The sequence below is a fragment of the Arvicola amphibius genome, chromosome 12, assembly GCF_903992535.2.
Source record: "Arvicola amphibius chromosome 12, mArvAmp1.2, whole genome shotgun sequence".
In the NCBI taxonomy this organism is placed as follows: Eukaryota; Metazoa; Chordata; class Mammalia; order Rodentia; family Cricetidae; genus Arvicola; species Arvicola amphibius.
In genome coordinates this window covers 88,453,939-88,467,928 of record NC_052058.2, presented here as the reverse complement: position 1 = coordinate 88,467,928, position 13,990 = coordinate 88,453,939, and the positions used below count along the sequence as shown (strand labels likewise).

The 13,990-nt window shown below is 48.0% G+C and overlaps 1 protein-coding gene across 1 annotated transcript; it reads left to right on the top strand.

The window, feature by feature from the left end:
- Positions 1–1,597: 1,597 nt before the first annotated feature.
- Avpr1b (arginine vasopressin receptor 1B) lies at positions 1,598–12,914 on the top strand. The gene is made up of 2 exons (XM_038349309.1): positions 1,598–3,052; positions 10,817–12,914. The coding sequence occupies exons 1-2, from the start codon at positions 2,113–2,115 to the stop codon at positions 11,149–11,151; spliced, it is 1,275 nt and encodes a 424-aa protein (XP_038205237.1). The 5' UTR covers positions 1,598–2,112; the 3' UTR covers positions 11,152–12,914.
- Positions 12,915–13,990: the final 1,076 nt, after the last annotated feature.

Sequence of the window (13,990 nt, the reverse complement as noted above, 5' to 3'; positions counted from 1 at the left end):
ACTCTACTCAAAGCGGTGTAGACATGAATGATTGGAGGCACTTTGTGGGACTCATGCCTGTAGTCCCAGCTTTGGGAAGCTGGGGCAGGCTGATTCTGAGTGGCAGGGCAGTCTTTTCTACACAGTGAAGTCCTGATTTGAAAAGGAAAGTGAATCTTTGGGAGCAAGAAGCCATGCCATGTGCAGAAAGAGCACACATTTGGAAACCTGGGTATACTCTCTGGACAGGATTAGATTTTTTTTAACGAAGAGTACTAGAGTGTATTTGCACAGAGGTAGGAATGATCGGGCAGAGAGAATGAAAATAATGGGCTCACAAAGAGCAAAATTCTGGAAAACGTGGAAGGTTGGGCAGCAAAGCACAAGATGAAGAATTTGTGAGATGTACAGCAGGTTTAACAACCTAGGAAAGATACAAACTGGATGTGTGGGTGGGTGGTTTAGTCAAGGAACTTGAATCAGCTTTGACTAAAAAAGCAAGTTAAGCGGACCTGCAATCAGAGCCTGCTCTTCCTGGGACTTGGATCATACATCGCAGCTCCTCATGAAATCTAACCTACCTAGTGAGTCCCAACAGTGTAAAATTTCAGAAGATAAAGTGAATTTCCCAACCTACACAGTTTGGTGCCTGCTCCACCGAGCTGTAGACTTTTTCGGGGCCAGATGGTATTTGTTTGCGATCAGTAGCCGCCTCTCAGACAGCTCACATCACATCGGTGTTGTTGAAGATAATGTATTCGCTTCTGCTGTGGTGCACGCTGGTCTGTTCTGGTTCTGCGCTGTTGATGACCATAACCTTCTAAGTAAGTGACAGAATTTCTAAGTCGTTATGCTTCTACCTCACAGGGTGGTTAACGGCACGCTTAGCTCGTGAAATGTATCCTCAGAGAGGCCAAGAGGTTCATATTTACCCTGGAGATGCAAACTCTACTTGGAATTTCTCCTGTCATCTGCTCTGATGGCGCCAGGGCTCCCAGGTCTAGCTCCTTCCCCCCCCCCCCCCCCCCCCCCCCCCCCCCATCCCCACCCCACAACCCTCTCAATCACAAATGTCTTCACTTTTTTTTTTCTTCAAAGCGCCAAGTGTCCATCCTAAGACAAATGGCTGTCACATCTGGTTCCCCAACTGTCAGTTTCTTTAGGACATGTTTCTTAGTAATCCCTGAAGATTTGTTTGGAGCCACCTATGTTTCTCTCTCTCTCTCTCTCTCTCTCTCTCTCTCTCTCTCTCTCTCTCTCACACACACACACACACACACACACACACACATGTACAAGCATACACACCCATCTCGAGCGTGCAGCTGTCTGGATAGAGTCGAGGGGCCAAGATGCCAACGTAGATGGGTTTCTTTGCTGCTCAACGGATCCCGGCAGCAGGTGAGAGCTGGCTTCTCCCTTCTACGCCCTGTTCCCTGATCCTCCTCCGCCAATCCCACCCAGCTCCTCAGCCCCTCCCCTCAGTACCCCTGTCTGAAGGGTGCCACTGAGTCTCACTCCACCCTCCTCTGCAGGAGCCAACCGGCAAGCGGCAGTTCTGGACTAAAAATCCAAACACATAAAAAACCGCTCTGGACTGCGGTGTCTGCTGGGCTCCGGTGCGGGTCAGAGCGCCGACTGCGCGCAGCTTAGCTGGGGTTTCCAGTTCCTACAGGCAACGCCCATGGTCCTGGACTGCGCTTTCGAGGACATCCACTCTCTCCACTTTCAGAAAAGTTTGGACAAAGTGAATTTGGGTTGGATTTGGGAGATGGCAGCGGCGCCCTCTGCTTCCTTCCTCTGGGCCACCTTTCAGAAGCCCCCACCTCCAACCCCCTCGATCCTTGCGGCACTGACACCCAGCTCCCAGACCCTCCTTTTCTTTCCGTGATTCCCTGACCTCGGTGGGGGTTGGGTATGTCAGTTCTGTTCCCCGCTGGTTTCATTCTCCTCCCTATTCCTATCTACTGAACTGTTTCACCCTTTTCTGAGCCTTCACCCCACCATTCTCCCCTCCTTTTCTTGCCACCTCTACAGCTTCTCTCCTACTCCATTTTATCTATCCAACTTCTTACTGCACCCACATGGTCCCTCCCTCCACCTTCCTAATCTTCTCTCCCTCAAATCCTGACCATGGATTCTGAATCTTCTTGGACTGCCACTCCCTCCCCCGGGGGCACTCTGTCTGTCCCCAATGCTACCATACCCTGGCTGGGCAGGGATGAAGAGCTAGCCAAAGTGGAGATTGGTATCCTAGCTACTGTCCTGGTTCTGGCCACTGGAGGCAACCTGGCTGTACTGCTGACGCTGGGCTGCCAGGGCCGCAAGCGTTCCCGCATGCACCTGTTTGTGCTGCATTTGGCCCTGACTGACCTGGGCGTGGCACTTTTCCAGGTACTGCCTCAGTTGCTCTGGGATATCACCTACCGCTTCCAGGGCTCTGACCTCCTCTGCCGGGCGGTCAAGTATCTGCAGGTGCTCAGCATGTTTGCTTCCACTTATATGCTGCTGGCCATGACGCTGGACCGGTACCTGGCTGTCTGTCACCCCCTTCGCAGCCTCCAGCAACCCAGCCATTCCACCTACCCTCTCATTGCTGCCCCCTGGCTGCTGGCTGCCATCCTCAGCCTCCCTCAAATTTTCATTTTTTCTCTGCGAGAGGTGATCCAGGGCTCAGGGGTGTTGGACTGCTGGGCAGATTTCTACTTTTCTTGGGGGCCACGGGCCTACATCACCTGGACCACCATGGCCATCTTTGTGCTACCTGTGGCCATGCTCACAGCCTGTTATAGCCTCATTTGCTGTGAGATCTACAAGAACCTTAAAGTGAAGACACTGGCTGGCAGGGAGGAAAGAAAGGGCTGGAGGACTTGGGACAAGTCCTCATCTTCTGCCCCTGCTGCGGCCACTAGAAGGCTGCCGTCCCGGGTCAGCAGCGTCAGCACCATCTCCAGGGCAAAGATCCGAACTGTGAAGATGACCTTTGTCATTGTGCTAGCCTACATCGCTTGCTGGGCGCCCTTCTTCAGTGTCCAGATGTGGTCTGTGTGGGATGAGGATGCCCCTAATGAAGGCAAGTATGCGGCTTATGTAAGGTGGTGAGGGAGGGCAATGGGGTTAGGATAAGGACCACAGTCCCTCCCAGGGCCAGGCAGGACACAAATGAATGGAGTAACTAAGAAAGTTGATGCTTGTTTGTCTTAGAGTATGATCTGCAGCTATAACAAATGCCTTCCTAACATTTACAGCAAAGAGGCTTATTTCTCACTGTCCTAGAAGCTGGGAAGATTGGGAGGGTTCTTCTTATAAGTGGGGACTCTGACAATTTCCGGGGAGGTGAAGGACACCTCCTGAAAGTGACCAATCTGGTTTTTCTCGTGGACATACTCTTATGGTAACATTTTTTTCTTGAAAACCCATTAGTCTATTAATCCACAAGCCCCTATAGTCTAATCCATTCCCAAAGGTCTCACCTCAAAATAGTATTGGCATGTGATTTTGAGGGCTCTGTTTCTAAGACATGAATTCTGGGGGCAGAGCTTCATACCAGTTCTACTACCTCATGTGGTCCCATCCAACCCACCAAGGCTATGTGAGTGGGTATCAATTATGTGGAATTTCTTGATTTTTAAATTTTGGTTACTTATTTAACAATTTAAAAATATGATGTGATGCTAGTGAAAGACAACCTTTGTTCCGGAACAAGGCAGAAATCAGTGTGGCCTCTGTGGGGAGGAGATGTTTTTAGATTTGCTCAGCCAACTTCTGGTCGCTACATGGCCTTTAGGGTCAGAGACTTACCAGACTTGAAAGGAAGTTTCAAATAATCTGGTCCAGGATGGCAATGTATGGGACTGTCTTCTCTCTTAGTGCACTTCCCTTCTGTGTCTGGACATAGCCCTGTGGCCTTTCTCGGTAGCCACTTCCAAAGAGTTTGGGCTGGCATACAATAGGCAGAGGATTTCAACTTCAACTCCTTCATTATGTCACTGAGGAAAGGGAGGCTCAAAGGAAGAGTCTGTGACTTGGCAAAGTAAAGGGGAGAAGCCCAGTTTTCCAGCTCTTTGTCTTTTTCTTTTAACCCATTGCTTGCCTACAACCCTGGTTCTTCACTTGGCTCTACATGTGAACCTGCATGGTGTTATGGAGTAGCTTTCTCTACAGAAGAGAGGTTTTTTTTCCTTACCTGAAAAACAAAATGAGACTCTCCAAGAAGACAGCTCTGCATGGTGACAGGAATGATGTACACAGCAACCTCCTGAGCTTCAAATTCTGCAGGTGGCTCAGGGTGACCTTGGCACTCACTGTGTAACCCAGGTTGAACTTTTGATCTTCCTGCCCCTATCTCCTGAGTGTTGGGATTGCAGATTGTAATGCCATGCTTGGTTCTGTCTCCCTTCTTGACTGTCCCCTGGACATTAGTCTGGACACAAAGGTGTTTACAAGTCTTTCTGTAAGCAACGAGCATATTAAACCCAACTTGTTATGAAGGCTCCTCCTGTTCTAGCCAAGGATAGACTAGTAGAAGGGGCTTCTTGGTAGCAAGTATGTGAACCTGCGTGGTGTCTCGGAGTGGCTTTCTCTACAGTACATCTGAACAGCCCAGAACTCAGAGAAGCCTTAAAGACACTGGTCTAAAATGCCACTGCTAGTAGGTGATGGAGCCAGGACTTGATTCAGGGGTTCTATGGGCCAGCTTCATCTGTTACATGACTTTTCTCCCAACAATTACAGTCTGGCCACTGACAACAAGGCTGGAGTAGTTATTTGCCCTTATTTGAAGGATGTGTGGGAGGATGAATTCTGTTTTCTCCATTAGGTAGTGTGGTTTTTTTTTCCTGTTTGCCTGCAGGACCCATCATTATTGTGATCCTGTCCCCAATACACTGTGTGCACAGAGAGTGATTTCCCGTGGCCGAGGGCCTCTTGGAACCAGTGCAGGGACAAAGCAGGGTCTTACAATGCACTCTCAGAGACACAAGAGCTCCATGGGCCTGAGAGTTGTGTGTACAGTACACCCCTTCCCCCATGTTCCCCTATGTTCCCTAATGTCTTCTTGCCCCTGTGGGCTAAATTCTGCCTGGACTGGGTGTGGGGGATCTTCCCACAAGGGCTGAGAAGCAGAGCTTCCATGGAGTCTGATGGTTCTCCCTGGCGCCTTCCCAGCCCCTACACTGTGCCCAGCTCAGCTGGACCAGACCAAAACCTGCTTCCTAATGCATGGAATATGTGCACCTAAGCCAAAGGCTTTGGCTTCTGTCCCTAGGACTGTGTCTTTTGTTAAATGTTCCCACCCTACACCCTCTCTATTTTTGTCTCAGGAGGGGCCCTACCTTGAGCACACCTGAGGGAGTTATTCCTGATTGTCAGAAGCTTTTGTTATGGCCGGCAGGGTAAACACGTGAGCTAGACCATGGAGGTTGGTCAGTGGTGGAAGCTCTGGTGGGGTCCGGGATCTCCACTTTAGAGACAGAAGGATGCAGCAACGGTTGGTGTCGACTGTGCCAGAAGAACTGGAGAGTCTGCTTGTGAGCTTCCTCCCAGGCCTGGCCTTGCTTTCAGAGATTCTTCAACCTCTGTGAAGAAGCTGCTAGAGGGCCAGCTTTGCCGCTGCACAGATGTGTATGGCAGGAGGCCAGGGCCTTCGGATCCGCATTCCTGCTCGTGAGAAGTGTTTCATTAAATCTCTAGGAAGACATTTGTATGTGGAAGGGATCTTAGTAGAATTTTTCACTTGTCCGTTTTGCCTGACTAAGAAACGTTTTCCCCCATGAGAGAGTAGATTCCGAGAGGCCATCTGAGAACAAGACCCAGATGCAAGCAGATGCTCTGTGCCTAGCAGCTGTCCCTGCTGGACTTGGAGATGGTGGTTGCCTAAGACCATCAGAAAACACAGATATTTTCATTACAAATAGCAACAGCAACATAACAGGAATGAAGCAACAATAAAAGTAAGTTTACAGTCGGGGGTCACCACGACATGAGGAACTGTATTAAAAGGTCCAAGCATCAGGAAGGTTGAGAACTGCTAAACTAGATGAAGACTGTTTGCCTGACAGGCAGATAAAGATGGCTGAAGTTACCCAGGGGAGAGCTGTCTTTGGAATGAAACGTTTTACCTTACCATTTCTGTGGGTCAGGAATTTACACGCCATTTTGTTGGGTCCTATGACTCAGAGTCTCTCACAGGGAAGCAGTCATGGTGCCAGCCAGGCCTAGCGTTATCTGAAGGCTCACCCGGGAGAAAATCCCCTTTCAAGTGTGCTGGTGTGTGGGCTGGCTGGCAGGCCTCAATGCATAGGCTAGCCGCATGGCATTGGTTCCTTGCTGTGAAGGCCTCTCCACAGGCCTGCTCTTAGCATGGTTTCTCCACATAGTGAAGTTTTAGAGGTTTTATCCCAAGGTCTACTGGTCTATTGCTTTGGACCCCGGAGGCAAAGGAGAATAAATATGGTGACCAGAGCATATGGCAAGAATGCTCTCTAGGAAATAGAAAGACCAAAACCACTCTTTGTTGTTATTGTTGTTGTTTTGGTTTTTCAAGACAGGGTTTCTTTGTGTAGCAGCCCTGGCGGTCCTGGAACTCACTCTGTAGACCAGGCTGGCCTCACACTCAGAGATCCACCTGTCCCTGCCTCCCAAGTGCTTGGGGTCAAAGGCGTGTGCCACCATACTCGGCTTCAAACTTACTCCTAATACTTTCCTACTATCGCTGCTCAGCATGCATCATATGAGTTTGGATTTTATTGGATTGGAGTGTTTGGTTTTTAAAATTTTTTGTTTGAGTTTATATTAAACATAATCAGGGTTGGGCTGGAGAGATGGCTCAGCGGTTAAGAGCACTGATTGCTCTCCAGAGGTCCTGAGTTCAATTCCCAGCAACCACATGGTGGCTCGAAACCATCTGTAGTGAGATCTGGTGCCCTCTTCTGGCCAGCAAGCATACAGACAGCCAGAACACTGTATACATAATAAATAAATAAATCTTTAAAAAAAAATCAGGATTGGGTATAGGTGGAGACTGCTTGTTCATTTCCGGCTGCCCAGACCCAAATAATCATGCAGAAACTATATTAATTACAACACTGCTTGGCCTATTAGCTTGGGCTTCTTATTAACTAACTCTTACATCTTAAATTAACCTATTTCTGTTAATCTGTGTAGCACCACAAGGCTGTGACCTACTGGAATAGTTCAGGCATTCCGGCATCTTTCTCCTTCCGTAGCTACACGGCGTCTCTTTGACTCCACCTACTCTCTCTCTATATCTCTATTTGGATTTCCCTCCTGGCTTTATTCTGCCCTGCCATAGGCCAAAGTAGCTTCTTTATTAACCAATGTAATAAAACATAGTCACAGCATACAGAAGGGGATCCCACATCAGTTGGGGAGGTGGCTCAGTGTTTGCATGCAAACCTGAGGATCTGAATTCGGGTCTCCAGCATCCATGTAAAAAGCCTAGTGTGGTAGGGGGATCTAGTGCTGGAACAGGAAGTGCCTGAAGGCTTGCGTTCAAGTCTAAGCTGTCCAAGTCTAGACAATAAGCAGGCTCTGACTCAATCAGATGTCCTGTCTCAAAAAATAAAAAATAGTAAGGTAGATAGTGATAGAGGCAGACACCTCACATGAACCTCTGACCTTCCCACATGCATATACAAACATGTACACCTGTATACACATATACACAAACATATATACCACACATACATTCATCAAAAATACATTAAAATAATTATGTTGTTGAATAAATTTTGACCTGGGATTATTAGAATAGAATTTGCAATAAAATCTGGAATGGCCCTATATATTCTTCTGTCATTTTATGCCACCATACTCTTACAAAGTGACAGTCTCAGCATTGACTATTATAAATTTGAAATATAATCAACTCTGGAAAACATTGAAAATGCTTTGTGTTCTTCAATATCAAATACTTGGCTAGGATCTGCTTATATGAAAATTAACAAGCACATCCGTCCTGTTGTGCATGAAAACTCGGTTTAATCTTTAATAAATGTAGAGCAAAAATGTTTCAAAATAAGTTTCTTGAACCACAGAGAGAAGGAGCTTTCTTAGGGAAGAGAGACCCAGAAAATTTGCACTGTAATTTCAGTGACAGACATTTTGAAGAGCAAAGAATATGGGGAAACCAGACTCCCCTACCGCCTCTCCCCCCGCAAAAAAGTCCACAGCAGTTACAGAGAGAAGAGAGATGCTGGGAAGACCCCCCTCTTCTTGGCAGCCATAAGTAACATTTAGTGACCCCTCCTGTTTCCGTGGCTTGGTGGCCTAAGATACTCTGTGAACTACATGATGAGGAAATTCAAAGCAGGGGCCAGGAGTTTATACCCTGAACCCAGTCAGCAGAATACCACCAGGCTGTAAGAAGCAAACTAAATCAAAAGCACGCAGTGTTCACGGTCAGTGATGTGGAAACCTAGCCAGAGCTAGAATCTGCAGAGGACATAAACCTTGGCTCCAAGCAGCACTTCAAGCATTGGGAATGGGACCCATTCAAGCCTGGTATGGGACCAGTGTTGGCGATTGTGCTCCTGAAGCGACTCCCCCAAGGATGACCAGCATCTGAGATGCAGCCAGTGAAGAGTCGCATACTGGCCAAACGAGAGTCAGTAGCCTGATCATCCAAAGAGCTCCCAAAGCTGAGAACAGCATCCAAAGCACAGAGCTCGACTCTGAAGTATCCCTGAAAAATCCCCCAGCATCTTACAATTTGTAAGGGGGCTCCAGGCTTCTGGGAGTCAGGGAAGGATTGCCAAGAGGCTTGAGACAGGAACGCGAGCGAAGAGGCCAGCCCGCATTTGTACTCTGCGCCCCCACCCAGCTCGCTCCCTTTCACATCCCGTATTTAATACCCAGTGCCAGCTTTCCAGGCCAGCTGCACCCTGCACTGCTCTTGTTCTCTCCCTACCCGCTCCTCTTTCTGTAAGCACACAGGCTGGCCAGGGTGGGAGGGCTTCTGTGTCTCCGTCCTCTGAGAGCTGGGGTGGTTCCAGGTTAGCCGCATTTCCTTACCTTTCTCTTTCCGCTCCAACTTTAGCCCAAACGACCCACCCCACCCGGACCCCACACCTTTGTCCCTCCTGCCCCCTCCTATCTACATTTCCCTCCTCTACTTTCTTCATCCACCCAGCACTCTCCTTACCGTCTTTCTTTCCTACCCATACCCTCACTAATAAATTCATGCTTACAGTACTATCAATTCTTCTTTATTATCTAAAATTATTGGTACCTAGGAAGTGATTGTTGTTTAACTACGACTATATTTTCATAGTGGGCCTATTCCTTGAGAGCGATTGTCTTTACACCATTCCACTCTCAGTGGGAGATGGCTCCTGGTGCCCTAAAGTCTAATAGAGGAAAACGATGCCTCAACCCCACTATCACGCATCTTCTCTGAACACTGTAAAGACTTCTACTGAAAGAATAAGAGTGAATTTTTAAAATCCAGCCAACGACCTAACCCCAGATGCTCAAGTCCCAACCCCAATGCATAAGAAACATGAAAAGCCAAGGAAGAATGACTCCACTGAGACCGAATTAGACAAAAATCCCATGCAAAGAATTTGAAGGAATAATTTTAATCCTAGAGAGCACAAACTCCCAAGTGAGTTTCAAGAGAACACAAAGAGCTGAAGGAAATCAATACAAGATGTGAAAGAGACCAAAATATTGAAAAAAAAATAAATTGAATATTGGAAATTAAATACTAGTAAGTCAACAGAAAAGTCTGTGGAAGGCCTCAGCCAAAGGGCAGATCATGAGAAGAACAAAGTATCAGAGTTTGGAGACCAGATGGAGGAGCTGGAACAACCAATGGCAAAGGTAAATCAGTAAGGAAGTATGAGCAAAACATTTGAGACCTAAGGGATCCCCTGACCTAATCTACAAACCATGGGCATAAAAGGAAGAGAGAAAAAGTCATGCTAAAAGGCATAGAAAACATTTCCAATAAAGCCAAAGCTTCAAAACTCACCTATCTGAGGGAGTTGCCCACCCAGGTAAAGGAAGAATTTAAGACACCAAATAAGACCAGAAAAGATCCTCTCCACATTGTATTATAGAGTACCTAGGAAGCAGCAAGAGAAAAACACCAAGTCACACAGAAAGACAAGCCCGTCAGAGCAACGGGAGGGCTTGTAGCAATAAGTTTCAAGCTCCGAAAGACAACAGTCATCTCAGCTACAGCCACCATCCTCGGAGCAGAAAGAAAACTTTTCATGATGAAAACAGACTGAAGGGACCCATGCCCTCCAGGCTACAGGAGACGCTGAAGGAATCCTTCACATCAAAGAGAAAAATACAATGACTGTGATTTAGATCAGTAAATGTTCCGTTTGTCTACCTGTACACCCAAGGAAGCATACATTTTTCTTGGGAGAGAAGGGACCACAGAGAAAGTTTCATAAGGCCGCGTTAAGTTTGTGGCTGAACCAGGCTACAGAGTGAGCCCGGATCAAAAGAAAAGGAAGGAGAGAAGGCTCAAATTAGAGATTTGTGGTCCAGAGTTTAAAGCAAAACCTTGACCTTCTGTTTGGACCTGTCCTACCTAGGCAGTGTTTACTCTTCTAAATTGAACTTGAACTAAACCTTATCACTACGGTTACAAATCAATCGAAACTGGGCCAGTGAGTCTGGGACTCAGGAGTTAAAGTTCAAGCCTGAACGGTGCTCTCTGGCTATAGAACCCCAAGTGAACCTTTTCCCCGTCTGGGACTCCATGCCTTCATCCACTCAGTGGAGACCCAGCTTCTGTCCTGCACCCCCCCCCGACCCTTGAGCTGTCATTCTAAGTCATTTTGTGCTTCTCTCTCTGCAGATTCCACCAACGTGGCTTTCACCATCTCCATGCTTCTGGGCAACCTCAGCAGCTGCTGTAACCCCTGGATCTACATGGGCTTCAACAGCCACCTGCTGCCACGTTCCCTGAGTCACCGTGTCTGCTGCAGGGGTTCCCAGCCCCGGGTGCACAGACAACTCTCCAACAGCAGCCTTGCTAGCCGCCGCACAACACTGCTGACCCACTCTGGTGGTCCCTCTACCCTCCGTCTCAGCCTTAACCTCAGCCTCCAGGCAAAGCCCAGGTCTGCCGAGTCACCAAAGGGTTTAGAGCAGAGGGATGGAGAAGCCATCGTGGAGACCAGCATCTTTTAGAGAGGACTCCCTGGAACCCGGCTCTGCACGTCTCAGGCATTGGGAATAAAGAAGAAAAGGGTTGGTGGTGGTGCTGAGCGGAGCCTAGTTTGAAGCAGGCTAAAGAGACTAGAATGGCTGTCACCTCCCTAGGTATCATGGCAGCCTCTAGTGAGCACTCACTCTCTCTCAGTTTTAGATTGCTGGAAACCAGGCTGGTCAAATTCCCCGGTTCTTTCACATTCATAAGGGCACCCACAAACATGCCCAACTGGCGGATATAGAGCTCTAGATGGCGCTATCAGCTCAGAGGCTCGCCTCATGACTTGGCTAACTGTCCCCATTCTAACCTGACTGGTACACCTCAGTGCCACCAGGAGAGGAGAGAAGAGATTATTAGAAGAAGAACAGGTGTGTGGGACTTCCAGCTATACCCATCTGTCTACAGAAATGAGGCAGTCTGATGGTGACGTGGGACCTTGTACCTGATGGTGATGATTTGGGACTGATACCAAGCAGGAACGAAGTAAATGGTAGCTCTTCTCCTGCCACTAGATGTGTGGCCTGGGGACACGTCATGGGTTCTCAGTAGTCTGGCCCACTGGTGCTGAGACAGGGAGAAAGAGGAGAGGGAGGGAGGGATAAAAATGGTCACAATAAAATCAGGAGAAGGAATAAGGCTGAGAGGCCACAGGCCTAGGATCTTCCTCCTCGTCTCCTCCTCCAGACTGTGGAATAGACTTCCTTTCTGAAACAGCTGACATGGTCCTGGCTCTAGAGATCACTGAGGTGCTAAGAGAAGTTGGAATCAAGGTTTAAGGCTCTGCTCTGCCCTGGGAAGCCCCCTGGACTTCCAGGTCTCAGCTTCCTCACCTATAGTGAGATGGCCTCTAGGGTCTTTCTCAGCTCTAGTCATCTATGACTTCGCAAGACCGGAATTGGGTAATAGCACAAACCCACAAAGGCCATTCTAGCCAGCAGGCTCTAGAATTGCTCCATTTTCATAACAATTGCGTATTCGCCTTTACTTCAGTTCTGGTAGGTCCCGCCACACCAGAGCGGGTCCCTTTGACCTCAGTTCTGTATTGCTGAATCCTCCTGAGATGGAAGAAGAGACAGCAAAGAAAGGTGAAACCTTGGGCCTGGCCCCACTTTTTCTGATTATTTCCAGGGGAGCTAAAATCTTAGAGGAACTTCCCTGCCTTCATTCTGGGTCTCAGGGACAGCCAAGATTATATAAAAAGCACCAGTCCGCATCAGGCCAGGGGGTCCTGGTCCTGGCCCAGCAGTGACTACAGTCAGTAGCAGGCTGAGCCTGGCTTGCTCAGCCAGGAGAGCCAGACGAAGTGGGAATACATGCCGTCAATCACAATAAATCTACAAGCTTTTGAGGAAAACTCTAAGGGACAGGCTTGCTCCCCCATGTCTCGGGAATCTTTGAAGAGTGACTGTGGCTCTGTAAAGACGCTACTCCTGTGACAACTTGACACAAACTATGCTCATCTTGGAGGAGGGAACCTCAGCTGAGGACTTGCCTTCAGCAGCCTGGTCTGTGGGCATTTTTTTGGCTGATGATTGACGTGGGAGGGCCTAGCTATTGTGGATGGTGCCACCCTTGGGAAAGTGGTCATGGGCTGTACAAGAAGAAAGACTGAGCTGAAGACATACATACAAGTAACATCATACAGACTGAGCAGTTTATATTGATTTATTTAGGGAATATATATGTATGTGCATTTATATATGTAACAATAATTAATGAAAAAAGAGGACATGAATTTGAAAGAGAGAAGGGATGGGTATATGAGAGAGTCTGGAGGGAGGAAAGGGAAGGGGGAAATGATATAGTTATAATCTTAAAAAAATAAAAGAAATTACTTTAAAAATTAAAAATAAGAGAGAAAACAAACCAGCAAGTGGCCTCCTCCATGACCTCTGCTTGAGTTCCTGCCTCTAGGCTCCTGCCTTGAGTTCCTGCCCTGTCTCCTCTCTCCCCCCCCCAACCCCCGTGCTAGTGAATCAGTGACCTGGGAGCTGTAAGCTGAAATAAACATTTTCCTCCCTGAGTTGCTTTTGGTCATGGTGTGTATCAGAGCCATTCCACCCTAAGAAGCCTCCTATGGATGCTATTACTGAGCAGAGCATCCAACCCTCTGGTACAGAAAACTGGAGAGCAGCATCACACATTGGGGGGAGGTGTTAAAGGTGTGCAAGGTAGGGAGTCACCCACGTTCTCTCTGTCCTGAGGCTTCTTTTGCCTGAGGGAGCCCCAGACTTCTAACTCTGCCCATCTATCCTGTGGATCTGGGCTTGGGACGCACACCACATCCAGCCAGTCAGAGCAATTGAAGACATTCCTTTCCCTGCTTATGTAATCTCTGCACCTCACTACCCAACACCCCATCTTCTGGCTGCAGTCCCTGGCTCCGCTGCCTGTAGCAGAACAGATACTAACACATTCCTTCGCCGTGTGACAGGGACTCAGAAGGAACCCCAGTGTGCATCCCAAAAATCTGGGTTTGTGTCTTGCTCTCTTTCTGCCTGTATGAACTCAGCAAGTCACCAATTTCTTCCTACAGTATTGCCTTTATTTATGAACTAGAAATGACAATGCCACTTTGTTGGGAGAGTTTTTAAAGAAGTCTCCTAATGTCACAGTAGGAAGTGACGGTCTGTCTTAGGCTGCAGCTAGATGGTGGCTTCCAAGGCCTTGGACCTGGAGAGCCTATAATTCGGTAAGAAGGAAAAGGACCCAGGACTAAGGTTGGCTAATACCCCATTTTACATACTCTTTGTCTCCAGTAGTCCCTGTGGCCTTCTCCTGTACTTTCTCTGTGAATTGCACAAGGAAAATTTACTT

Excerpts from the sequence above, each read along its gene's own strand:
- Avpr1b (XM_038349309.1), top strand. The coding sequence starts at position 2,113 with ATGGATTCTGAATCTTCTTGGACTGCCACTCCCTCCCCCGGGGGCACT. Across the intron at positions 3,053-10,816 it reads TGAGGATGCCCCTAATGAAG|ATTCCACCAACGTGGCTTTC; the intron begins GCAAGTATGCGG and ends CTCTCTCTGCAG.